The 27,110-nt window shown below is 44.9% G+C and overlaps 1 protein-coding gene across 1 annotated transcript in view; it reads left to right on the top strand.

The window, feature by feature from the left end:
* The window catches only part of Tacc1 (transforming acidic coiled-coil containing protein 1), a 51,379-nt gene extending 33,944 nt beyond the window's left edge, over positions 1–17,435 (top strand). The window contains 7 exon segments of the mRNA XM_051182174.1: positions 749–874; positions 2,039–2,115; positions 4,225–4,268; positions 6,049–6,209; positions 6,902–7,008; positions 10,603–10,723; positions 12,192–17,435. Of these exon segments, the coding sequence (XP_051038131.1) occupies positions 749–874; positions 2,039–2,115; positions 4,225–4,268; positions 6,049–6,209; positions 6,902–7,008; positions 10,603–10,723; positions 12,192–12,260 (705 nt within the window). The 3' untranslated portion in view covers positions 12,261–17,435.
* The last annotated feature ends 9,675 nt before the right edge of the window (positions 17,436–27,110 follow it).

Here is a 27,110-nt window from a genome sequence, read left to right as displayed (position 1 = left end):
TTTGGCTGGCATTTTGGTTGTTAGGTCACACATACACAAAAACTTCACTTTCCTAGGTGGAAATTGCTTCTTTAAAAAAAAAAAAAAAAAAAAAAAAAAAAAAAGCTTTGGGAACAGCAAAATACCAACCATATCTGTCTCTTTAGAACTGTGGGCTATCCTGGTACACCAGGCGCCCAACGGCTGCAGATTTAGTTGCAAAAATGAACTGCTCGTTGTTTTATGTTGTATCTGGTCTCTTTGTATAAGGGTTAATATGTATGTGAACTTGAGGTCATCACTGCAGCTCAGGTTCTTGGTGATCCTGAACTGGAAGGATGAAGGTCAAAGGTCAGATAGATTTGCCACATCTGCCTGTTGGCATGGAAGTCAGTAATACATGTTAGCATCATTGCTAAAATGGTTAAATGGAGACATACAAGCATCCATATGTGAGTGGAAGGATTCTCACTGTTCTTGAGAAATTATTTGCCTAGGACACATCCCCAGAAAATACCAGAAAACTGAGGTATTCTCTTCTGCCTAGGATTCTCTTCCTCCATAAGCCGATCCCAGTAGTCACTAGGGCCTCTTCCTGTAGTTAGTCCTGAAACTAGATTGTCTGCTTGAAGCTACTCCCTTCTCCTGCTTCTTCTGCCAGCACACCTCTAAAGGGTTTGATCTGCTTTGTGCCGAGGAAGCTGTTGAGGGATATTCATGGGTAAGCTGAGGGAAACTGACTGTGTTAAATGCAACCCCTGTCCTGCAGGGACCGCTGGAGTCCTCTTCAGAAAAGGCCCCCGTGTCTGTGGCCTGTGGAGGTGAGAGCCCCCTGGATGGGATCTGCCTCAGCGAAGCGGACAAGACTGCTGTGCTCACTTTGATCAGAGAGGAGGTAAAGTTGTTTATCTGCAGAGGTCCCGTCTCTGCTGGCTCATCTCACCGTAGCCTGCAGCTTTCTGTTCATGGTAGCCCCTATGGCTCACATAAAGGGGTTCCTGTAGACTTGGACATTAGCGCTGGTCTTCAGTGAGCTGATACACAGAGGTATCAGTGGGACTTTGTGTACGCTGAGGTGTGCTACTACCACGTAGTAGTAGATCAGGGGAAAGCTGCGTCTGGTCAGTTGAAGCATACAGGGTAGCCCCTGGGCTTTTTTTTTATTTTAGATGTATGACAGAGGAGCACCTAATCCCTCAAGCTGGATTTACTGGGAACTGAACTCGGGTCCTTTGAAACAGCAGCCAGGGATCTTAACCTCTGAGCCATCCCTCCAGTCCCATTTCTATATTCTTTTTTTTTTTTTTTTTTTTTTTTGGTATATGCTCATTGGTGTTTTGCTTGTACGTATGTCTGTGTGAGAGTGTCAGATCCCCTGGAACTGGAGTTACAGACAGGTGTGAGCTGCCATATGGGTGCTGGGAATTGAAACTGGGTCCTCTGGAAGAGCATCCAGTGCTCTTCCCCCACTGAACCATATCTCCAACCCCTCATTTCTATATTCTTAAGATTCTTTATATAAGCACAAAACAGAAGATGTACAGGAACAGTTAGCAGGAAGAGGGACCCTAAGGAGTGTAGGGAAAGGAGGGTGCTGGATGACCATTGGACCCCTGTTATGAGCTGCACCCTGAGCCCCTTCATCCTGACTCAGTTCTTATGGTGCTGAGACATCACTACGGGAAGGGATGTGCATCTTTCCCAGTGTGGTGATGCACTAATCCCAGCACGTGGTTGGCTAAGGCAGGAGGATCACAAGTTCAAAACTGAACGTGGATACATTGTCTCTCAAAATAAAGACACAAAAATGTAGAGGAGTTGCAAGTATGGCTTAAATGTGAGGGTGCTGTCCTGTCCCCTCACTTGGTGGTGGCTGTGTCACAGCACCCTGTGCAGTTGACAATGTACTTTCCCAGATGTTTATGAACGTTATATAACAGCAGTGAGATGTACTATATTCCTAAATGTTAGTCGAATATCTTGTGTCAGACTTGGTCATGCATTATTTTTCAGTTTCCAATAGATAGATGAAGTAAAACAAAGCTCTGTTATAATCTAGATAATCACTAAAGAGATTGAAGCAAATGAATGGAAGAAGAAATACGAAGAGACCCGAGAGGAAGTCTTGGAGATGAGGTTAGACCGGCACTGGGGTGGGCTTGGCTGCTGCCTTTGTACTTTGCTGGTTTAGTCAGCAGTGTGTTCTTGTCACAAAAGCAATGGCTGACAATGTGAGGACTTTGAGCAATCTGAGATTAAGAAGTCAGTACCGTCTGACCGTCTGGGCATGGCGGTGCTCACCTTTAGTCCTAGCACTCTAGAGATCAAGGCAGAGCTAGGTGATGTCTGAGTTTGAGGCCAGCCTGGCCTACTTACCAAGTTCTAGGATAGCCAGGGTGACATAGGAAGGTACTGTCTTAAAAAAGGAAGGAAAGAAGTCAGAGCTAGTAGTGACTAGTTATTTTTTCAAATGCCTTAGCTTCTGTGGGCTATTTACAATACCACGTGCAACCAGAACTCATATAATTCTTGCCTTTTAAAAAGAATGACAGAAATCTATTTAAAAATACCCATTTGCACCTTTAATCTCAGCACTCAGGAGGCAGAGGCACTCTGAGTTCGAGGTCAGCCTGGTCTACAGAGCAAGTTCTAGGACAGGCTCCAAAACAATACAGAGAAACTCTGTCTCCAAAAACAAAAAACAAACAAACAAACAATAAAAAGTAATAAAATTTATTGATATATTCAATGATGGAGGTATTGAAATTAGTAAAAGCAAATTTAGTGGGCTTTGAATAAAAGTCTTTAGCCATGGTGGTAGTGATGGTGAGGGCTTTCAACTTCCTGTAATCCCAGCACCTGTATAGAGACTGGAGCACGAGAACAGCCACAGGTTTGAGGCCAGCCTGGGGCCCATAACAAGTTCATGGCAGTCAGCTACACTTTTATCCCAGAGATTTGTGCCCCTCCCCCACTCCCAAAGAAATCTCCTTTTCTTTTTCTTGTCCAGTCTAGAAATTTGAGTCATTACGTTACTGAAGATAACCTCAAAGAAAGAAAGCATGAACCTCACCAGCGAGCATTGGAGTGCTGACCAGATATTTTAAACATGACGACTGTAATTTGTCCTCCCATATTATTTGGTATGGGAGGATTTCCTGGTTCAAGGCCCAGTGCTGGGCTTGGAACAGCCCCACCATTAGTGAGCTTACAGTAGCCACCATAAGGACCTCGGATGCAGACACCAGCTTGGTGGACACACCAGTAAGGGAAGATCTCCAGGCACTGGGCAGTTCAGACTAACCACACTTCACTGAGTGAAAGGCCAGCTCAAGGGCATGGTCTTCAGGATCTCCAAATAAGTGAAATACTTGTGGAGAAGGACACAAGATAAAACTTGTAGCCGAATCAGAGGAGAACGATGCTTAGGAAGGTAGATAAGCCTGGAAAGACTGAAGTCAGAGTGGATCTCAGAGAAGCTCCGAACAGCGCCTTTAATTTAAACAGATTGTCTCACAATGTTTAAATGGGAAAATGAAACACTAAAAGGCATATGTCCTAGCTGGCTTTCTGTTGCTGTGAAAAACACCATGGCTGAAAGCAGCTTGGGAGAGGGAAGGGTTTCAGTTTATACTTGCAGGCCATGGTCATCGTCAAGGTAGAGTGAGGGCAGGAACTGAGGCAGGAACCATGGAGGGATGCCCCTTACTGACTTGCTCAACTAGCTTTTTTATAGAACCAGACTTCCTGCTGAGGGATGACGGGTGCCGTCAGTCAGGAGAGTCACTGAAGAGGGCACGGGGCCAGTGTGATCAGGACACTTCTTCAGTTGAGTCTCTCTCATGCCAGGTAACTCTGGTTGTATCAAGCTGACAGTAAGAAATGACCAGGACAGCTTCTTCAATACAAGTTGTCAAAAGCTTCTGGTGTTCAGGGTACAGCCCAGTGGTAGAGCACATACTTAGCTTGTGCGAGACTAGGGCTCTGTCCTGGCACCCAGGACGTAAGCCTGTTTCTTCCCATTGCCTTTCTTCCTTTTTATCTTCTGCTAAGAACATTTAACCCTTCAGACCTCTAGTAAGCCTTATATCTATAAGAAAAAACAAAGAAGGGAGGCAGAGTAAAGACGTGGTTTATATATGTGTTACTATATGTTCATGAATTCGTTTCAGGTAGTATTTCTATGACTTCCATTGCTTCTGATAGCAAAACAAGTTTTATAAATTACTTTTTTTTTCTTTTTAGGAAAATTGTGGCTGAATATGAAAAGACCATTGCCCAAATGATTGGTAAGGAGAAAGGTTTTCTTGTTTGTTTTGTTTTGTTTTTTTGAGCGTGGGCCATAGGACCTATCTGAGCCTATTCAGATTGTCATAACAACAGACAAACACTTGTTTTTCCAGTTTTGAAATCTGTGGAGTCAAAGCCAAGGCTCTGGCAGATTCTGTGTCTGAAAGGGCACATTCCCCATGGTGCCTTCCCACTTGGTCATTACATCATTCCTGAAGGAGATAGCTAGCTTTCTGAAGCCTTATTCATTTATTTTTAAAGCTAAATTGATTTTTGTGTGTGCATGTGCGTGTGTGTTTACGTGTGTGTGTGCGCGCGCACGCGTGCACGCGTGCACGCGTGCAGAGCACCTACACCTTCATGAGTTTATGTGCTGCAGGTGCCCATGGATACCACAAGAGGATTTCAGATCATCTGGAACTGGAGTTAGAGGTGGTTATGGGTTGCCTAATGTAGGTAGTAAGAACTGAACCTGGGTACTCCACAAAAGCAATACACACTTTCCAGACCTTCTCTGGTTTTTTAAAAGTGACATATCGTAATTATGCATATTATACATGAATACAGTGGCCAATGATTAAGCTATTATAGCTAGCATTTCTATTTCCATAAACATTTGTCACTTCAGGCTAGGTGCATAGTATTCTCCACTCCCAGGAGGCAGAGGCAGGCAGATCTCTGTGAGTTCAAGGCCAGTCTGGTCTACATAGCAAGTTCCAGGCCAGCCAGGAGTACATAGAGAGACCTGTCTTAAAAAAGAAAACACACACACACACACATTTATCATTTCTTGGGGAACATTCAAATTCCTATGTAGTTTCTAATTCTTTATAAAGTATATACCAAATTCTTGTAGGTGAAAGTCATCCTACTATATTATAGAACACTAGAACTTGCATTCTGGTACTCATTACCCAGCCTTCCTCTGTTCATCTCCAGCTCATGTAGTATTTGTCTTCCGTGTCTGGCTTACGTCATTTAATACAGTATTCACTGGCCTGGGCTCTCTATAGGTACTGATTCTGTTTGTTCTCATACCTTGTTTCTATATATTTTCTCACCCCTGTGACCAAAACGTGACTGTAAATGGCAGAGGAAGGGCTTATTTGTGATTTTAGAGAGTTCAGTCTATAGTCCCTGGGTCCCGCACGCTTGGACAGAACATTGTGTTGGTGACAGTATGTGACCAAGCAAGAATGGAGGAAAGGCAAGATAATGCCCTTCAGAGACACACCCTAGGGCAGCCTTGAACTCACTGTATAGCCCAGGCTGGCTTGGAACTCAGTGTTTTTTAGCTCAGTGTCCCAGTCCTGGCATGGCAGGTATGTGCCTGTGCACTTGATGAGTCCTTCATCTGATGGAATGTGTTCTCACTGCAAGTTCTGATTCCTTCCATCAGACCCAGCACAGAGACCGCTTACAGAGTAACAGTGACAATCGTCTGTGTTGAACTTACAGCCCCCTTTAGTTACCATTCTAAGGCTTGACTCTGACATGAATCTATTCTGAAAAGGTTTCTCTACTGTCCACACCACCAACTGCCTTTCCAGCCTAGCCTTGGCCCTGGCTGTCTGCTCTATGTGGCTCCCATCCCCAGTCCCTGCTGGGCACCTGCTCCAGTCTCTCCTGAGAGGCAGGCCAGTCTGTGACCACCGGCTCTGTCCCCACCTCAGGGAACACTTGTCACTGTGTGTCCACCCACTAGAATATGAGTTCTAACATTGTTTGGCTCATCCGGAGTTGGCCTTCACTTTGTCCCCTTTGACTTGTGGTTCTCAGAAGACGAGCAGAGGACCAGCATGACCTCTCAGAAGAGTTTCCAGCAGCTGACGATGGAGAAAGAGCAGGCCCTGGCTGACCTCAACTCTGTGGAAAGGTCCCTTTCTGATCTCTTCAGGAGATATGAAAACCTGAAAGGCGTGCTAGAAGGGTTCAAGAAGGTAGGGTGTCCTTCTGCCTCTGTCTCCTGGGTGGTGGTGTGGTTTCCTGTAATCACTCCTATCAGTGGTGGGCAGCCTTGTGTGGGAGACTAAGCCTTGCTGGCCTCTTGGTCATTGGCCTTCTGCTAATGTCAGAGTACAAGAGATCGTAGTTCACTGAACAAAGTCCAAGCTAGTAGTCTAGAAGAAATGAGTGGGATCAATCATTCAGTTGTGTACCATCAGAGGTATCATGGAATTCTTTTTCTTGGTAGGTCTAACACAGGGCCTTTTGTACATGAAGTGTTTTATAATCTTAATCTGAAGGAATGTGAGGCAGAAGAATTTCGAAACCTAACCCAGTCTAGGCTGTAAAGTGAGACCTGTCTTAGAAAACTAAATACTAAAAATAAATTAATAAGATGGCACTGGCCAATTATCTAATACAGGGCTTGAGAAAGAAGCTGCATTAGGAAGTTGAAGCCCTGTCTAGTGCTGCAAATTAGGACACGGAGAAACTCTACAGGCTTTCTTTAGTGGGGTTTGCACAAGCCAGTTGATGTTGCCATGGACTATGAATTAAACTCATCTCATTTGAGCAGGTTTACCTATATAAAACAAAACAAAAAACAACAGCAGCAATAAAAACCAACCTTTGTGCAAGAGATACAAAGAGACATACACATTTGTTTTGGATTTTCACTTTGGAATAGAATGAAGAAGCCTTGAAAAAATGTGCTCAGGATTACTTAGCTAGAGTCAAGCAAGAAGAGCAGCGATACCAGGCCCTGAAGATTCATGCTGAGGAAAAGCTGGACAAGTAAGAGCTTGTAAATGTGCTGTGCGCTTGGTTACTGTTGCAGGTGGAGGCAGACACTATTTTGTCTATGAAGTAACATACTTAATACCTTTTGCTATCTGCTTTCTTGTTTGCTTTTTTATCTACAAAGTAACACATCGCACCTTTTCGTATCTGCATTCTTGCTTGCAGCTTCAGAGTACATGCCTGGGTGTGTGTGATTTTATTTCTCTGCATGGTTAAAACATTTGTGAATATTAAAAAAAAAAAAAAGGTGTTTAGTGTACACACAATATCCCTCTGTCACCTCTTAACTTTTAGCTCATTAGTGTTGGTATTCTGTGTTTTTCCTCAGACATACATGCTGACCCCCATGGTTTATCTTTCCATGCCCACAAGGACCTTCTCCCTGGCATTTCACAGTTGAGAAGGTCTCCATTTAGGCAGCCCCTCTTGCTGGACATTGTGGTTATTAAAGTCTTGTGGTGCAGAAGTTCTGTAGTGACTGCCCTTTAGTGCCTTCATGATAAAAGGCGAGGAGTTGGAGACCAGCAGACATATAATAATCATACGCACTGTCCAATTGTCCTCATTAGGCATACATCAACTTATCCCCTCGACGACCTACGGTAGTGTGTTTTCCCTGCCAATAGCTCCACTTTTAGTTTATCTTCAAATGTAATAGGCCAAAGTGTTAGCTTTTTGTGGGGTTTGGCAAGAAACACAGCATTTACTATATTCATAGCATTATACACATTCAGAGTAGTTTTATTTATCTTATATTTACCTTGGTAAAATTAAGTGTATTTCAACAATTATCCACTTAAACACCTTATTATGACTGACTGTTCTTCGCCTTTTCCTTTGTAACTTAACATGTGTCATATACTAGGGGCACTAGCTCTCACTGTAGTTGTGATTCATTTTCTGAGCTTACTATTGTGTGTGTGTGTGTGTGTGTGTGTGTGTGTGTGTGTGTGTGTGTGTGTGTGTGCTGGCCCTGTTTATGGGGCGGGCAGGGTTTCCTTTCTGTGTTTGTTTGTTAGGTGCTGGGATTGAACCCAGACTTGGCACATGCTGGACAGAGATCCTATCATGAAGCTTTGTAGTGTGTTCTGATGTACAGAAATATGTCAGGGTCTTCCTGTATAGTTCAGTCTGACCTTGAAGTTGCCTCAGCCAAGTTCTAGACTTCATGGCTTATGCCACCATGCCCTACTCAGGAAAAAAAAAAAAAAAAAAAAAAAAAAAAAAAAAAGAAAGAAAGAAAGAAAGAAAAGAAAAGAAAAGAAAACAAAAAAATCTTTGACTGTGGTAAGAGTGTCAGTCACTCCATTTGAGGTTCCTGAATCCCCTGTCACAGTGTTAAAAGTCTTCTCCATTGTAGGTAGAATATTTCCAGTTTTCCCTTCTCGTGCTTGCATGGCTTCCTTCTTTTCTTTCCCCGCAGTCCTGAAGTCCAATAACACATTTTAGAATTACCCCCCAGGGACAGGTATTTCCCTCCCTCCCTCTTTTTAAAAGATGAACCGGGCATTGGTGGTGCATGCCTTTAATCCCAGCACTTTGGAGGGAGAGGCAGGCAGATCTCTGAGCTCGAGACCAACCTGGTCTATAGAGCAATTTCCAGGACAGTCACCAAAACAATACAAGAAACCCTGTTGCGGGAGGAGGTGGGATGAAATCTCATTGTGTATCCTTGACTGTCCTGGAACTCGATCTATAGACCAAGTGATCTCAAACTCACAGAGATCCACCTGTCTCTGCCTCTGCTAGGACTAAGGGGCATGTGCCACCATGGTCATCTCCCATCCTCGGTTTTTAACTACAAAGCAATATAGTGTAGTATGTGTTTTGTGATCTGTATTCCCATCTGTAACCATGGGAGTTTCTCTCCTTCCTACTCTTTTATGGCCTCTCACTAAGGATTTGTTGCATGTCCTTATGTTGTTTTTGTGCCCTTTTGATATATATTATCTCAAAATAGCCTACAGATTTCCCTTTTTAACTTAGTAGCATATTAGAGCCATTTACCAAGTCAGAACTCATAGCTCAGTCTAATTCCTTTATTAGGTGTCTGCTGGTTGAGAGCCACCATGTGGGTACCGGGAATGGAAGCTGGGTCCTCTGCCAGAACAGCCAGGGCTCTTAAGCATTGAGCCAGCTCTCCAGTGCCATAACACTCTTTACTGATGAACGTTTGAGTTGGTTCACACTCTCCCTATTGAAAATGCCTACATTAACAGAGTATTTCTGTGAGGTTAGCTAAAGATGGAATTGCTGTGTCATGAGGCGTGTATATTTGCTTTCCTCATTCCCACGCCATGACCCCATCTTTCCCATGGCATGTGATCCTGTCTTTCTTTGCCTTCTTAGGCCAAAACCATAAACTGTACTGTTTGACCATGAATACCCACTTAGCATGCACAAGAGCCTGGCTTCAGTCCCCCACACAAAAAGCTTATTGTTTTAATTTGCATGTCTTTTGTTGCTGGTGAGGTTTTAGTTTTAATCTTTTATCAATTAAATGGATGTTTATTAAGTGGCATGATGTCTTTCCTTGCATCTCATTGATGAAGACACCCCGGAGGGCTGTAACTCATAGACATCAGTACCTGTACTCTGTGTTTAGGTCAGCAGTGTTGACAGTGGAAAAGAAAACCAGGAAATACTACATATGAGAGCTGGTCAGCAAGGACAGTCTAATAAAAAAGTTAGAATGACGCAAATGCTTGAATATAGAGCTGCCTTTATACACCATTTAAGTGGAAGAGGACATTTGCTGAGTGATCATGTGCAGAGTAATCCAGCCCACCCTTGTACGAGATCCTTTAAAAGTTAGCATTGTTTAAAATAATAATAATAATAATAATAATAATAAGTCATACAACTTTTGAATATTACTAAAAATAAAAACCCAAAGATAGATACTGGGGTTCAAATTTCAAGCTGAAGATCAGAAAAGCAATGTAGCTGGCCACTAGCTCTTACCTCTACCTCAGGCTGAAAGGGTTGTCTTGTCCTCAAAGTAGCTAGAGAATAAATCTCACATGGGGCCCTTTAGTTCTTCTTTTATACCTCTCAAATCCTGGGATTAAAGGCTCATGATCCCAAGTGCTGAGATCACCTTTGTGTGAGCTGTTTCTCTTTAGGACTGGATCAGTTTTGTGTGGCCTTGAACTAACAGATCTGTATGCCTGTGTCTTCCGAGTCCTGGGATTAAGGGCATGTGCCACCACCCCTCTATGGTTTGCTAGTATGGCTGCTAAGATTAAAGGTGTGTATCACTGTTATCTGACCTCTGTGCTTGTGGCTAGCTTTGCTTTCTGACCCCTCAGGCAAGCTTTAATAAATCATAAATAATATATCACCACATTTGAAGGATATTGCAGTTTGATTCTGCTCAGGATGTACCATGGAAGTGTGCTTACACTTTCTGAGTTATCGTTTCTTGTTTGTTTGGTTTTTTTTTTTTTGTTTTGTTTTTGTTTTTTTCTCAGTTATTTCAACTCTGGGTTTTGTGGAAATCAGTAGTCAGTGCCCTGAGTCTGTCTGTTCCTTGTGGCTAACCATGTACTTATTTTTTCTGCAAACAAACCCAACACTCCATCACAGAGCCAACGAAGAGATTGCTCAGGTTCGCTCAAAGGCGAAGGCTGAGAGTGCTGCTCTCCACGCTGGACTCCGGAAAGAGCAGATGAAGGTGGAGTCTCTAGAAAGGGCCCTTCAGCAGAAGGTACGTCACGGAGGGCTTCTGCTAGATACAGAGACATTGGGCTGCTCTCCTCCTCTGTGGCTCATGTCAGTCCCTGGTGTACTTAGCTTGTCATGGACCTGGAGGAAAGTGACCTTGCCCTTTTTACACAGACACTCCAGGCCAGCTTCTTTATGAACGGGTTCAGAGGACATACATCATATTAACCAAGGCTAAGGGTAGCCATCAGCCACAGGCAGGGTCCAAGGGGGGGGGGGAGTTGTGTTTTAATTGGAGTTCAGAGGCTTGGACACTTAGGGTCACAAGGCTGCCATTTACCCCCTCTTCTTGTGCAGTACATCTTCCCTTCATTGCTATAGACCTAAAGATTTATTTCAGAGCAGATGTGCCCTCCAGGGACACTAGGCCATGTCTGGAGACTGACTTGACTGTTGTGATTGGGAGATGCTAGTAGCCCTGAAGTGGGTAAAGGCCAGAGATGCTGCCAAGCATCCTATAATGGACAGGATAGCCCAAATCAGCCCCAACATAATGGATGCTGAGATGCTGCCATACAGACAGTGTCACCACCAGGTTCGAGACTGGGTGCTTGCCATTGGACAAGCCAGTGAAGCATAAAGACAAGGTGCTGAGGTAACTAAGGCAATCTCATTTGGAAGTCAGCACAAGAGGGCAGAGAGCTCTTGCCGGAGCTGAGTTGGAGTGTTTTATTGAGTCAGGTGCTGAGGGTTCAGTCTGATGCCTGCCTCTCAGGCCAGCCTCGTTCTCGCACCTGCCCCTCTACCACTCCTACCCCTCTCTCACGCCTGTCTCTCACACCTGCCTCTCACACCTGCCTGACTGGGCTTGGTGGTGCACGCTTGATCCTAACCCTGCATCTCAGGATGCTTTTCCATTCTACAGATCACTTCCTTGGGGTATTTGTCAACACTTGCCCCCTTGGGGTTGCATATACCTCTGGGTGAGTTGGAAGGGCAGCTGCTCCAGCCCCTCTTGCTGATCCTTCCGGCTGTCAGGAGAGAGAACGCCTTAATGCTCGGTCTCCATGCCGCCTACTGTCCTCACTGCTCAGCAGTCCTCGCTGCTCAGCGGGTTCAGCCCTTCCCTTCTTCACTGTTTAACCTCCTGTGTCACCACGTGTGCAGTCATGCAGTGACACCCTTTGACTTACAGCTTGTGTCTGGTGGCCCTGACTCATTCAGACCCTGGAATCCCCGTCCCTGAAGCTGATGGTAGGTGAAGTGAGATCCGTGGCCTTGTGTTTTAGCAAGTGAGCTAAGGCTCAGGGGCCCGGCATCAACAGCTCAGTTCAGTGCCATACTGTGTGCGAGCACATTTTGATGGGTAGAAAGGAGGAGGCATTTGTCCTTCTGCCTCCCAAGACTGCGGTGCAGGGAAGTGCGGAGTTGCGCTAGGATGTCTAGGAATAGTCTAGCCACTGGCCTTTCTCTCAGAGCACAAAGCAGCCTGCATATCCTCTATCTTTCAGAATCAGGAAATTGAAGAACTGACAAAAATCTGTGACGAGCTGATCGCAAAGCTGGGAAAGACTGACTGAGGTTCCTCCTGTGAGCTGTGCAGGTCTGAGTCTGGCTGCTTGTGTCCTGACCACAGATATCTTGCCTTATCCAGAAATAATCCCCCCTTTGCAGAGAAAAAGAACTTTTACAAAAGCACATGCCTGCTGCTGCCTGTCCCCCTTCCTGCCGCAGCTGGAGCCTGGCCGGCGGGAAAGGAGTGATGCGACAGCCCAGCCCTGCTGGGCTGCATCGGTCCAGGCTGGGCCGCCAGGTCCGGTATGTGCTTCTCCATCTTCAGTTCATCTTGCTGTTAACTTTACTTCTCCCAACTCTGTGAAATTTCTAGTTTTGTGGCAACTGTATGGGATCATCTTCCCAGCACATATTTGATATTTTTATGACCCGGTTAATCTTTTAAATTTCAATATCAACAGTTTATCAAAGGAGACAGTTTGGCCTATTGCTCCTAACAGCTTATCAGTGAGACTCCGAGTTCCCTTTTATTTACAGACTTTTACTCATGCATGCACATCTATCTATACATGCTGCTCCCCCCTGCCCCCGGGGGAATTCAGATAAGAATTCCCAGGAAGGAGCATAGTTAGGTAAATCAATGTAGATCTTCTTTGGAAACAGAACCCTAGGTCTAAAAGCTAGTGTCAGACTTTGTAGGGGTTGACATTATAGCTCTTTGCTAGCGTGTTTCCTATACACAAAGCCCTGGGCTTGATCCCCAGAATTACAAAAACTGGATATTGTAGGGCACGCCTGTAATCCCAAAACTCCAGAAGTGGAGGCAGGAGGATCAGAAGCTCAGGGTCATCCTCAGCCTGGACTACATGAGCTCATGTTTCAGAAAAGGGGTGAGTGGAAGGACACATGGTAACATCTTAGCTGTCTTAGCTATCTGGAGGCCTGGGCGGAAAACCACTCAAACAGAGCTTAAGGACAGACAGCACAGCACTAGACAAAATAGACATTTTCTCAGAAATCACACAACCAAACTAGAACTTGAGTCAGGGTGGGGAGATTGGGGATAGGGAGGTCAGGGATGTAGGTTTGATGTTCAAGAAAGCCTTGGCAGTGCTGTCTGGTGCCCCAGTATTTGGGCCCTTGTGGCCCTTTGTGCTTGTACTGAAAGTAGCCTTTGCCATCTCCTCTGACAGCAGTGTGGGCCTCCCTCGGAGCTGGTATTTGATGGATGTGTCGCCTGGGGGCAGTTAGTCTCAAAGGAAATTAGCTGTTGTCTATTTCAAATACACCCAAAAGGGACTTGGGAAAGGGTCAGCTGATCTTGTTAAAACATACAGGGTGCCTAAGGACCAGTTAGAGGGTGAAGGACTGTGGTTTTCTGTGTTTACAAGCACGGCACACTTCAGAGACTTAAAAACAACAACACATGTTTTGAACAAAACAGGCAGTAAGCAGTCATGTGACTCATCCCCCATATGTCAGCATGATTGCTGGGGAGGGCGGTGCAGGGACAAAGAAGGTCCACACAGACAAAATGAAATTCTGTGAACTCATACTGGGCGACATTAACCCCCAAGTAGAAATCCCCCATGTTGATGCCAGTAAATTCCTTCCCATTTGATCGGCAACACCAAATTAATTCAAGTTTTTGTTTGTTTGTTTTTTGGTTTTAAGAGACAGGGTTTCTCTGTAGCTTTGGAGCCTGTCATGGAACTCACTCTGTAGACCAGGCTGGCCTTGAACTCACAGAGATCCTCCTGCCTCTGCCTCCCGAGTGCTGGGACTAAAGGCGTGTGCCACCACCGCCCAGCTTCATTCAAGTTTTAATGCATTTTGGCCTTACTTTTCTACCCTGAGTCATCATGGTAATTATGCAGTATTGAGTACACACGTGTTTTCCTCCTTGTAAAAATATTGCATGCCCCATCTTCAGAAATGGATTGTGCCTCATAGAGAAACTCTGTAGATCTTAGCAACAGCGTTCCTTTAGCTGCGTGTCGCCAAGTGGCACAAGCTTTAGCTCCAGGCAGTGAGTAATGTCTTTTCAAGCTAGAAATCACATTTTGTCAATATGCATTTATTATAATTGGTGCTTAGGTTAGGCTGTATTTTGAGGCCTACTGTCTTAAGACTTTGTACAAAAACACAAACAGTTATCTGTGGTTGGAGAAATGGCTTGACAATCATTTGGACTCTGAATTTAGTCACAGTGGCTTAACGTGAAAGTTGTAGCTGTAGACATACTGTCAGGTTCAAGTGTCTTCAGGGGACATAACCAGCATCAGCTTAGCGCTCTTCCACAAGGGAAGTTAATTTTGCATTTTAAGAAACACTGCAGATGTTTCTGCTACAGTATCATGGTGGTATCCATGTGTGTGTTTTGTATTGACTTCAGTATGAAAGGCTTAGAGTGGGCCCCATCATAAAACTACAGTCCTTTTTTTTTGGGGGGGGTAGTACTGGGACTTATACCCAGGGTCTTGGACATGCTAGGCAGGTCCTTCACTGTGGAGCTACATCTCTGGCCCCAGTCATCTTTTAAGCTTGTATATTTTTAAAGCATCCTATGCTCTATGTTACAAAGCATAGAAGAGGCATGCGTGGTGACCGTCCTTCCCTGCCTCACTGGGGGAAGAGACCCCTTGAAAAAGAAGCCCTGCAAAAGGAAGTTGCTGTACACATGTACCAAGGACATGAAATAAGTCCTTTAAGCGATGTTTGCCAGTGGCCTCTTAGTCATCACCATTGCCAGGAAGTGTCCACAACTTCTAGCTTATGGATGCTCTCCAACAAGGATAAAAATGTAGCTTGCACAGCTGGCAAATTAAGAAAATGCAATAGGCAGAGTTAAGTATTTATTTGTCTTTTAATTAAAATGAGCCCTAAAAAGCTCCTAGCACTCTAGAGAGTCAAAATATAAAGTTTCCTTTAACACATGCTAGGGGCCAAATACTTGTTTGTTATACAGTTAAAAGGGGGACCAGCCATGGTGGCACACACCAGTCATCCTGGAGGCAGAGGCAGGGACCAAAAGTCAGGCCTGACTGGGCTATACAGTGAGACCCTGTCTTCAAAGTCCTAAGAGCTGGAGGTGCGACTCAGTAGTAATGCTCCTAGTGAGTGCTTACTCACCATGTACAAGGCATTGGTGTCAATCCCAAGCATTGTGAAAATAAAGAACAAAACAACCTAAAACCCAAGGGAAATGGAAAGTGGTTTGGGAACATTAGGTGGTCTTGTTGAGACTCTTGGCACAGACCCATTTCTTTAGTTCTATTTTGTCAAAGTGTAGACACCAGCCCCCCAACATCCCCCACTCCCCACCCCTGGCAGTATCCCAGACCAGTTCACAGTGTGATTCCTTTCTTTGGAGACTGGTAACTTCCCTAAATTCTGCATGCTCTGTGCTTGGTGCTCTAGTGTGGATTCAGGCATCCTCAGAACCAGACCAAATTAGGAAGTACACCGTGAGGGGCTCTGCTCTGGCGGGAGATCCCTGTTGATAGGATTATAGTTCAAGCCAAACTTTCCAGCCAGCGCCCCCTTTCTCCCCAGGCAGACTGGGCACTCTGCTTGTGTCCAGATGCTCCTCCTCTGGGCAGTCCCAGATCAACCACAGTAGACAGACGCCCTCCCTTCCAGCAAAGATAGCTCAGGCTAGAAAGGGCCGCTCTGCAGCTCCTAGGCATGGGGAACTGTGACAAAGTTCAGGGCTGGCTGAAGGGAAATCGGTTAGAACCTCCTGCAGCTCACGTCCTACAGGAGTTCCTTAATCTCCATTTCAGTTGGTGATTTTAGGAATCAGCCCTCCTGTTGTCCTTTGTAAATCTGTGACCCTCGGAGCTCTCTCTCAGGTTTTTCTTCCTCTTGGGAAGAGAGAATGTAGGTATTGAAAGAGTAAATGATTCAGGCAAGGAATTTAAAGATGTATATATTATGAAGACTTTGCAGAGTAGGAGATTATTTACTTACTAAAGAACAGATAAAGTCTGGGAATCCCATGACACCAAGCCAAAGGTCTAAGAAATCATCTTTCAAAAAAGTTTTAATAAGGAAGTTATTTAAAGGAAACTAACGTTCAAAAATGCTTGACTGGCCTCCAGATTCTATTTAAAAAAAAAAAAAAAAACAATTTGCCAAAGCTGGAGATGTAGCTCAGTTGGTGACACACTTGCTCAGCATGCTCAAGTCCCTAGATTTCATCCCCAGTGCCAGGGGAACAAAAAAGCATTTTACTACTAAATTCTTCAGGGTTCCATTGGATAGTCGAGGGAAGCAAATTACAGAAGGAGCACTTCTTCCTCTGTTGTGCTCTAAAACACAGTGCCCAGCACAGGCGAGCACTTGGCATTGCCGGCACTAAATACTGCACTCCTGGCAGTTTTCATGCAGATGCAGCCCCCTCTCTGCCTGTCAGCATGCAGTGAGGTCTGGACTAATAAGATTCCTGAGGGATGACTTCCTAACTGTACTATGGTTTCAGCTTTATGTAAACACATATATTCTGGTTATAGTTCCAATATGGAGTCACTGCTGCAATGCTGGTCTTAGGTAGTTTGTATGATGCTCTAACTGCTCAGAAGAGGCCAAGCATGAGCCTGCGGTATGGCCTGACCCTTCCCTGTATGAAGTCTTCAGTACCAACTGTCAAGATGCCACTCTATCGCTTGGTCTTTTCGTGGTATCTGAATATGCTCAACAAAAGTGCTTCCTCTTCCCGTAAGTAACGGACTATATTTGTGAATAATTTTCAAATTGACTCATATAAATTTTCTGAACTCTGGAACCATGTCCGATCCAGATACAGGGCAGTGTCTAGGTCATACCTGCAGCCTCAACTTCGGCCTTTGCAATCCTTGGGACAGGATTCGGGCATTCTGTGATGTCCCCAAGGCGGCAGTGAGCTTTCCAGTATCGCTGTTAGCGAGTCTGTTTGCCAGTAGATACCCACTGTACTAATGTGCCAAGTGTTCATTGCACATCTGCTCCCACTGTGTCCCCCGGTGCCCTGAGTGTGTGAGAACCCCCCTCACTGGGTGGGTGGGGGGTACACACTGCATTGACTCCTGTTGTATGGAATAATCATCCTCATAGATTTTATACACATAGTAATTTCCCTTTTTATATGTCAGGTAAATATTTGTAAAAGTTATACTCACACAAAAGAATTATTATGATAATTACTAATATATTTTTTCCATGTTTCATTGCCTGAATAAAAACTGTTTACCACTGTTAAATCTGGGGTGTGTTTTCCTGGTTGTCAGTCGTTTCATCCTTGAGTATTTATGGAAGCCTCTCGTGGGATCCATATTTCTGTCTAAAATTAGAAAAGATGACATTTTCCTACGCTCCCTTTCTGGGGCTTCATGCATTTCGTTGGGCATGTAATTGAAAACAAGACAGACTCTGGAGTTTGGAAACCACCATAACAGCATCTGTGCAAACAGAATTTTTGCTGAGTACTCCTCAGTGTCACTTAGAGACTAGTCCAGCCTGGCATTTCCAGTCCTCAGGAGCCAAGTTACTCCAAGCTTTCCGCCTTGCTGAAGGACCCCGGGTGAGCTGGAGCTGTGGAGAAAATAGCTGGTGCTCAATGTGTTTTCTAGGTTAGTACCAAGCCAGCCAGGGATGTTATACAGAGAAACCATGTCTCGAAAAATCAAAACAAAACAAAAACAAAAACAGGACACTTCCTTATTTGCTTACTGTAAGGTTCTACAGCCTGTGATGGTCCCGGTTTGGAGGACAGGGTACTTCCCACCAGTGTGTTCTGACTGCAGAAGACATCCTGCAGCAGAGCTTCATTTCTTAGCATTATTGGGGAGATAAATGAAAGACTATCCAAGATAAGACTCTCTTGATTACAATCAAAGTAGACAGGCAATAGTGGCACAGGCCTTTAACCCCAGCACTCACTCGGGAGTCAGAGGTAAGTAGATCTCTGTGAGTTCAAAGGCCAGCCTGGTCTACAAAGTTCCAGGGCATCCAGAGCTACATAGAAAAACTGTCTCAAACAAAGACAAGTTTTGCCTAGTATAAAGCTTTGGCATGGAAGGTTGAGGCGAAGCTTCTAGCTTTGCTTGGGGAAACAGGTTAGGTCCCTAATGCCTTCATTTAGATGAAGAATACTAGAAGGGAGGTATGACTTTACAAGTTTACCTTACAGAAGTGTTGCCTATGAGGCAAGACAGTCCTCTTTTTTTCTTGAGGCTGGCCTGGAACCTGTGACCTTGGCCTCTACCTCCTAAGTGTTGAATTATAGCCTCTTTTAAAGTTGTCACAAAACCTGATTGAGATGTGTTGGAATCCAGCAGATGTGCTGAAAGCCAGTGGGTCCATGTTGCCTTTGGCTCACATGATTTAGAATGGTGAGGTTGCTAGCCTATGTCGCAAGGGAAGAATCTGGCCTTAGATCCCAAACCCACATCCAAGTCTAAACTAGAGGCCCTGTTCTTTTTCTTTCTTTCTTTTTCTTTTTTTATTTTTACTTATGTGTATGGGTGTGTAGTGGTTTCAGTAACAATAGCCACCATAGGCTCATTTATTTGAATGCTTAGTCATTAGAGGGGCACTATTTGAAAGGATTAGAATGATTAGGAAGGATGTGTGGCCTTGTTGGAGGAAGTGTGTCACTGGGGGTGGGCTTTGATGCTTCAAAAGCCCCTGCCAAGACCAGAGTCTCTCTCTCTCTCTCTCTCTCTCTCTCTCTCTCTGCCTCTGGATCATGATGTATCTCTCAGCTACTGCTCCAGTGCCTGTCTGCCTGCCTCCATACTTGATAGTAATGGACTAAACCTCCGAAGTTCTAGGCAAGCCTCTGATTAGATGTCTTCTTATAATAGTTACCTTGATCATAGTGTCACAGTGACTATGAAAGACTGTGTTGTCTCCATGCATGCCTGTATAGCATATGTGTGCCTGGTGCCCCTGGAAATCAGAAGAGAGTGTTGAATCGCCTCAGACTGGTTACAGGTGGTTGTAGGTCACTGCTTAGGTGCTGGGAATTGAACCCGGGTCATCTGGGAAAGCAGTCAGGTGTCTTAGACACTGACCATAATCTCTAGCCCCAGGCTGACTTACCTTGGATCTTTCTTGGTTTTGTACTAGAAGTAGGGTTATATTCACCTCAGTTCTCTGTCAAGAAGCCAGTGTCATTCCAACCAACTGTACCAACATTACTATGATTCCAGCAGACACTGTTTCCATGAGAGATGCCCCTGAAGGGAGGGCCAAGCTACATTTCCCACCCCAGATGTATTGAGTTCTTAAGATGAGTATACAGCTATCTCTTTGTTTCCTAAGGACCCTATTCACCACCTGCTGACTCACTGAAAGGAGGGGCAGTGTGAATTCTTGGTATCCTGCTATCTCAGGGCCAGTGGTTAGCAAATTCTGCCCAGCATTCCAGTTATTTGGGCTTCACTTCATTTCTTTTCTAGTTAAGTCTTTCAACGCATGCAGGCAGAGGCATAATACTTTGATGAAGGTTTAACACCCAGACAGCCTCCTACTGTGATGCTCAATATGGAATGTGCCTTTCATTGAAAATGGCTGGCATTTCCATTTGTCTTGCATGAAATTTAGAGTTTCCCCAGGGACTGTTTTTGTTGTTGCTATTTTGTTTGTTTTTAACTTTGTGTGAATGAGGCAGGACATGACATTGTGCATGTTCAGAAGTTAAGTCTTGGGGATGAAGCTGAAATCCTTAGGCTTGGGAGCAAGTACCTTCACCTGCAGAGCCAGCCTTCCCATTAATTTTTCTCAAGTAACCAATCTTTTTTCCTTCATCCTCTTCTCTCTTTATTATTACTATTATATTTTCATGACAGGGTTTCTCTGTTTAGCAGCCCTGGATGTTCTGAAACTTGCTGTGTACACAAGGCTGGCCTCGAACTCTCACAGTGCTTCCTTCCTCTGCCTCTGCTTTCCTAGTGCTGGGATTAAAGACGTGCACCACCACGCCCAGCCTTAAAATAACCTACTTTCATCCAAAGCTGTGTAGAATGTTTCACATACAGCATCGGCTTCAGTGCAGATATGATGATGGCCACTGGGTGGCTTCACTCCCAAAGCTTTCAGACTGCAGCTCAAACCCCCCCCCCCAGTGTTTGAGACCACAAATGAAAAGCAAACAAGAGCAGCTGTGACCACTTGGCGTTCAAGCAAACAGGGTACTTGCTGTCCACAATTTGTATTGCGTTGCATGTGGATATGTGTACTAGGTTGTAATTGAAAAGGATTTTTAGATCTTTTTACTTTATGCATGTGTTTTGTTTGCCCCCCACCCGTGTGTGTGTGTGTGTGTGTGTGTGTGTGTGTGTGTGTGTGTGTGTGTGTGTGTGTGCGCGCGCGTGCGTGCTTGCATACTGTGTACATGCCTGTGGAGGTCAGAAGAGGCCAGTGGATCCTTGTATCTGGTGTTATGGAAGGTTGTGAGTCACCGTGTGGGAACTGGCAACCAAACACAGATCCTCTGTAAGAGTAACAATTGCCCTTAAGCACTGAGCCCACTCTCCAGCCTCAGGATTTCCATCTTTAAGCCCCCAAGTGGGAGGCCTGGGAAGTTTAAACCCAGTTTTAAAATGTTAAAAGCCCACAAAAAAGAAAAGCAAAGTCTTTCCTCCCTTATGCCTGCATACCAACTTCTTCCCTCCTGTGGCAGCAGAGGGCAGCACGCTTAGGCTCAGGGCCCTGTTTCTGTTCAGGGGCCATGGCTGAAAGAACCCTGACTCATGGCTGGAAGAATTCAGACTCCAGGCGGATGTCTGGTTGTTGGGAGTGCAGCTGGGGATAGAGTACATGACCGGCAAGGGCGGGGCCTGGGTTTCGTGCACAGCACCAGGAGGAATTAAAAATGAAACCCTTTTTAGAAGTAAGAATTCACCTGCATTCCAGGTTGTCATACAACTCTAAAGTACAAGTACCTATATAAGCAAAGGCCATCTTCTATGTACATCTTTCTACCTGTCAACTCCACCCTTCACAGGCATATGTTAGTTAAATGACTAAATGAGTTTGCCCCAGAATTACAAATGGGAGAAAACTGAAAGTTGAGCCCTAGGAGGACGCAAACTCAGGATGTGGCAGGCTCATGAAACCCTGTCCCACACAGGTGGAAAATAGAGGTCGGTGAGATGTGAGTCCATTGAAATATTTGTCGAGCCCGGCAGTGGTGGTGCATGCCTTTAATCCCAGCACTTGGGAAGCAGAGGCAGGAGGCTCTCTGTGAGTTCAAGACCAGCCTGGTCTACAACAGCTAGTTTCAGGACAGTCTCCAAAGCCACAGAGAAATCCTGTCATGAAAAACAAAACAAAAAAAAAAAAAAAAAAAAAAAAGAAAAGAAAGAAAGAGAAATATTTGTGGAAATAGCCATTAGCTTCTCCGAACACCTTAGAGAGGAGCTGTAAGGGTTCTCCAGACTTCTGTCATCAGCTCTGAACTTCCACCCCATACTGTCCCCTGCTGGTGTGGCCCTGCAGTCTTGTCACCACTGAACAGCCTTCAGAGCCAGCAGTCTTATGAAGGTGCTGGTTCTCTCTCTCTCTCTTTTCCCTTCCAGTTTCTTGCATTCGCCTCCTCCCTAACCCCCTCTTCCCTCTCCTCCCTTCCCCCTCTCCCCTCTTCTCTTTCCTCTTCCCTGTCCCTTCCCCCTCCCCCCCTCCCCTCTCCCTCCTCTTCCCATCCCCCTCCCCTTTCCCACTGCTCATTTTCCCCTTTTTCTTTTGCCACAGTAGGGCTGGCTCTACCTAGGAGTCTCTCTCACTCCCCTGCCACCCCAAACCCCTGCTGCTTTTCTCAGACAATCGTCCTGACTACAAAGACCATGAATCCTTCTGCTCTGTTTTAGCAACAGGAATGACTACAGTTAGAGCAAAGTGGGGTGAGCATCTCTTTCGCAACATTTATGTCTAATGACTGGAAATTAGAAAGGGACAATTCAATATGCAGTAGTTTGCATCAAATGACAGAAAGGTCTCTGTGTCACGTCTCTGCATGCTGCTTCTGTGTGGCCCTGAACCTGGCTCAGAGCAGGACTGGGGGAGGCTTACCTGGTGTCCTGTCAATTCTGCCAGTCCCTCTCCTCACTGTGACACCAGAAATGAGTCTAGCACCAGAATCTTGTTCTGTGTGAAACTATGTGTGTTAGACTGTGTGGAACATCATATGTTAGGATCTGTGTGTGTGCAACTATGTATGTTAGATATGTGTGTGAAGCTACATATGTTAGATGTAGAATATTGTTTTAAGGTGTGTGACTTTTGTTTATGCTGTGGAACATTTGTTTAATGATGTAAAGGTGTGTGACTTTTGCTTATGTCGCATTTGTTTAAATCTGTGAAGCTGTGATTCTTTGCGTGTCTAAAACACCCGATGATGTAATAAAGAACTGAACAGCCAACGAGGAGGCAGGAGCAAGGATAGGTGGGGCTGGCAGGCAAAGAGGATAAATAGGGGAGAGATCTGAGAAGGAGGAGGAGGGAAAAAAAAAAAAAAAACAAGGGAGGACATCAGAGGCCAGCCACTCAGCCAGCCACTCAGCCAGCCACTCAGCCAGCCACTCAGCCAGCCACTCAGCCAGCCACTCAGCCAGCCACTCAGCCAGCCACAGGGTAAGAGTGAAGGTGAGGTTACAGAAGTAAGAAAAGGTTAAAAAAAAAAAAAAAAAGCCCAGAGGCATAAGGTAGATGGGTTAATTTAGGAAAAGCTGGCTATAAATAAGCCAAGCTAAGGCTGGACATGTATAAGTAATAATAAGCCTCTGTGTGTTTATTTGGGTGCTGGGTGGTGGCCCCCAAAGAGAAAAAAGTATTGAACTGCATGTTAGAATCTGTGTGTGGAACTACATATGTTGAGAGTTAATGTGTGTGGAACCATATATGTTAGAATCTGTTAGAACTGCATATGTTACAATCACCTTTAAAATCTGAGCACTTTTCCAAGTTGTTAGAGTTGAGTCCTTGAAGAGGGTGTTATCCCTCCTTCCTTCCCAACATACTGTTGCGTTCCATTGGTCAGGTCCTGCCTTTTTGTTTTCAGTGGTAGAGATCAGCCTGGGGTCTTGTACATACTAGGCCAGTTTCTGTCTAAGCTGTGGCTCCAGCTCTTTCCTGTGCAGAGCAGTCAGGTTCCTCCATTTTCAGCCCAAGTTTTGCCTCACACTTTAAAAGTTTAATTAAAATATAATCACATCATTTCCTTCTCTCCCTCCCCTGTAGCTCCTCCCATGTCACACCCCTGCCCTTTGAAACCAGCTGTCAAAAGTTATTCTGGCTTCCAGGTGTAGAATATGGCATATATACAGACACACAAGTAATTTAAAGATGTAAAATTCTTTGTTTTGTTTTTTTTTAAAGTGACCCCTAAAATTGCCCCAGCCGCATGAATGACCGCTGTAGTCAACTCCAATCAGCAACTCAGTCACTAATGGTGCAGAAATATCCAAGCTTGGCTTGGAAACCAGAGGGAGAGACTTGGGGATTCAGGTCCGAGTGGGCAGTGGCAATTTGTGCTTGTGATCTGGCTCTACTGACAAAGGTAGCTCGCCTAAGGGTCACTTTAAATCGAAGTTTTATTGTCTAGCTTCCCATGAGACTGTGTCAGGACACAGCACAGGGAACATGCAGTTGAGTATGTCCCAGAGAAGGTCAAGAAACCCAAAAGAAAGTGAGTTTCCATTCCTCATCTTACTACTCTTGCTCCTGCTTAGTGTCTAAGTGCTCACCTCTCAGTGTCTTCTAGAGCAGTGGTTCTCAATCTTCCTAATGCTGTGATCCTTTAATGCTGTCCCTCATGTTGTGCTGACCCCAGCCATAACATTTTTTCAGTTGCCACTTTGTGACTGAAATTTTGCTACTGTTATGAATTGTAATGCAACTGTCTGACATGAGAACCCTGTGAAAGGCCTGTTCCACCCCCACAGGGGTCACAACCCACAGGTTGAGGGAACCGCTGTTCTAGGGACTCCATTTTACTTGTGAAGGCTCTTACACACATGAAAATAAACTATTGGTTTCCCTTTGTTAACATGCCTTATGGCACATGGGTGCCATAGGAGAAAGGAAAAACAGTTTACCTCCTCTGCAGTATTTCTTTAAATTTTTATTCTGAAAAGCTGTATTAAAGAATGTATGTATGCTGTGCTGTGCTGGTTAGATTTTTGTCAACAAGCTAGGGTCATCTGGGAATAAGGAACTTCAGCTTCAAAAATGCCATCATCAGACTGACTTATAAGCAAGTCTGTGTGTGGGGGGGGGAGGTTCTTGATTACTGGTTGATGCAGGAGGTCCCAGCCCACTGTGGATGGTGCCAGCCCTTGGGGCTGGTGGTCCTGGGAGATAATAAGAAAGTTAGCTGAATGAGAGTCTGAAGAGCAAGCCAGTCAGCTGCTTCCCTGTTGCCTCTACTGCCTTAACTTCCTCCAGCAATGAACACAGAAGGAAAGCCAACTCAACCCCTTTCTCCCCTGAGCTGGCGAGTTGGTTTTGGTCAGTATTTTTATTATAGCAACAGAATGAATACCAAGACGTGTATTATTAGTTTATTTTGAGCCAAGGTTTTTCTATGTAGTCCCCTGCGATTCTCCTGCCTCTGTTTTCAGTCCTATCTTTTAATACTAAAAGCAACTCCCAAGGGTCAGAGAGATGGTCAGTGGGTCACGAATGTGCCGTGCAATCCTTGTGGAATTCTGGGAAGCCACATAAATGGAAGGAGAGACCCAATCCATAAAGTGTTCCTCTGAGCACCATGCTTAGGCCACAGCACAGGCATCCACACACAATAATGATCAACACTGCCGAGTTCAGGGATTCTAGGCTGTGGCATGAAAAATAAAGACCCAGAGACTGATGCTGGGATTCAAGCTTCAAGCTGGAGATCAGAGAAGCAAAGCAGCCCAGCCAGTAGATCTTACCAGCTGAAATGGAATCCTGTCTCCATAAATCCTCACAGGCAAAAGCTCTCAGATGCTGTTTCCCCCTCCTTATACACTCCTGTCCCCGCCTCCCTAGTGCTGGGATCACCTTTGTGTGAGCTGTTTCTTCTGTAACTAGATCAGTTCCGTGTAGTCAGTGTGGCCTTGAACTAACAGATCTGTCTACCTCTTAATCCCAAATCCTGGGATTAAAGGTGTGTACCACCCACCTCCTAGCTTCTATAGCTAAGTAGTGTTGTGGCTGCTTTGCTATTTTGATCTCCAGTGGCTTTAATAAATCATAAACAATATATCACCTCACTAGTAATGTGCCACGTGGCCATAAAATTATTTTAAAACGGTATATAAAACAAACCCCCCAATGTGGTAGTGTATGCCTAGAATTCTAGTATTTGGGAGGCTTAAGCAAGGGAACTGCCTTGAGTTCAAGACCAGCTCAAGACCAGTTCAAGGCTATACAGCAGGATACTGTCTAATAAAATTGCTTAAAAGAGAAGGGAGGCTGGCAACAAGATGACTCAGTCTCTCCCTCTCTCCCTCTCTCTCTTGCTAAGTAAATAAATGACACATATTAACAGAGTAATTTGATGTTCTGAGCCATATAGACACTGTGTAACATTTAAATCAGGCTAAATGTATCCGCTGTTCCTCAGATATTTATTCTTCATGTTTAAAAAAGCCCAACGCTATCAATAGAGGAAATGACGAATCAACTCCCCCTATTGTGAAATTTATCCATCAAAGAAATGCATCTTTATTCTGGCCACAAAATACTATTACCAAAGGACAGACCCAGAGAGACCAGATCCTGGGAGAACAGACCCTGAGAGATCTTCAAGCCTGACCCTTTTATTTTATATGTTTACATGAATAGCTCAGGCACTGTCTGAGCTCATGTAGTAATTGTGGCAGGAATAGGATCATTACTCTGGCCCCCTTTCCATGGATCCACTTTCACTGCCTGAGTGCACAGAAGGAAGCTAAGTGTGTCTTTGAACTTGAAAAGTTAAGTGAGCAGCAGCCTTAACTGAGCTGTAGAGCCTCTGCCTGGACCCAGGCCCGGCACCAAGGAGGAAAAGCTAGGAGGGGTCCATCGTTATTTTGATAGCTGTACTGAATTCCTGTGAGTGGTGTCCTTGGAGTCTTGCTGTGCCCACCAACATGGCTGTTTGAGGAAGCCCAGACACATAGATGTGTTTTAAAACTGCAAAAGGAAACTGGGCAGAGTCTAGGCATCAGTGTCCCCTGGACACACTGATGCATGGCTCTGGAGACTTCACTTTAGAGGGTAAAGTGGGAAGATCACTTTCAATAGAAACATTTATGGGGATGAAAAGACTTGAGATGAGGTTACCCTTGGGGGTCATTGTATTCATTTTCCTACCATCTCTTTGCTGACTTCTTGGCTCCTTTCAGGCACATGTGAGAATGGCCCTTTTAACCAGGCCCTTGCACTACTGTAAGCCCCCATTTGCAAAATGCTTGCTCATTTCCTGGCCTCTGCTGGGGCCTTCTCCATCTTAGGATACCTGGCTTTGGATGTTGCACAGTGAAGGTAACCTTGAGAAGAGGGGATTCCAGAAATTAGGGGTAATTTTTAAATGACCAATAGAGCGCTGGGCAGCTCACAGGGACAGTACTTGCCATGTATGAGCAAGGAAGGCCTGGGGTTCAGTCCATGGCTCTGTATGGGGTAATAATAAACAGAAGAGTCTCTTTGCCTTGAGTTGCTGAGAAATTGGGAAGCGGGTGAGCAGGGATCAGTCAGGGGATTTTAGCAAAGCAAACAGGCTAGGAGTCAGCGTGACTGGAATCTTGTAAGAAGTCTCCTTAAGATGTGAGGAGAATTTTGCAGGGGGATGTTTATATAAAAATGAACCTAAAGAAAAACTAACAGACACAAGAGTGGAAATGTCACTGGGTTCCCAGCAGGAAGGAGCTCACAAGCTAAAGGGGGCAGGGCACTCTCCAACTCTTAAA

The sequence above is a fragment of the Phodopus roborovskii genome, unplaced genomic scaffold (genome assembly GCF_943737965.1).
Source record: "Phodopus roborovskii unplaced genomic scaffold, PHOROB, whole genome shotgun sequence".
Lineage (NCBI taxonomy): Eukaryota > Metazoa > Chordata > Mammalia > Rodentia > Cricetidae > Phodopus > Phodopus roborovskii.
This window is presented reverse-complemented; position numbering and strand designations above follow the sequence as displayed.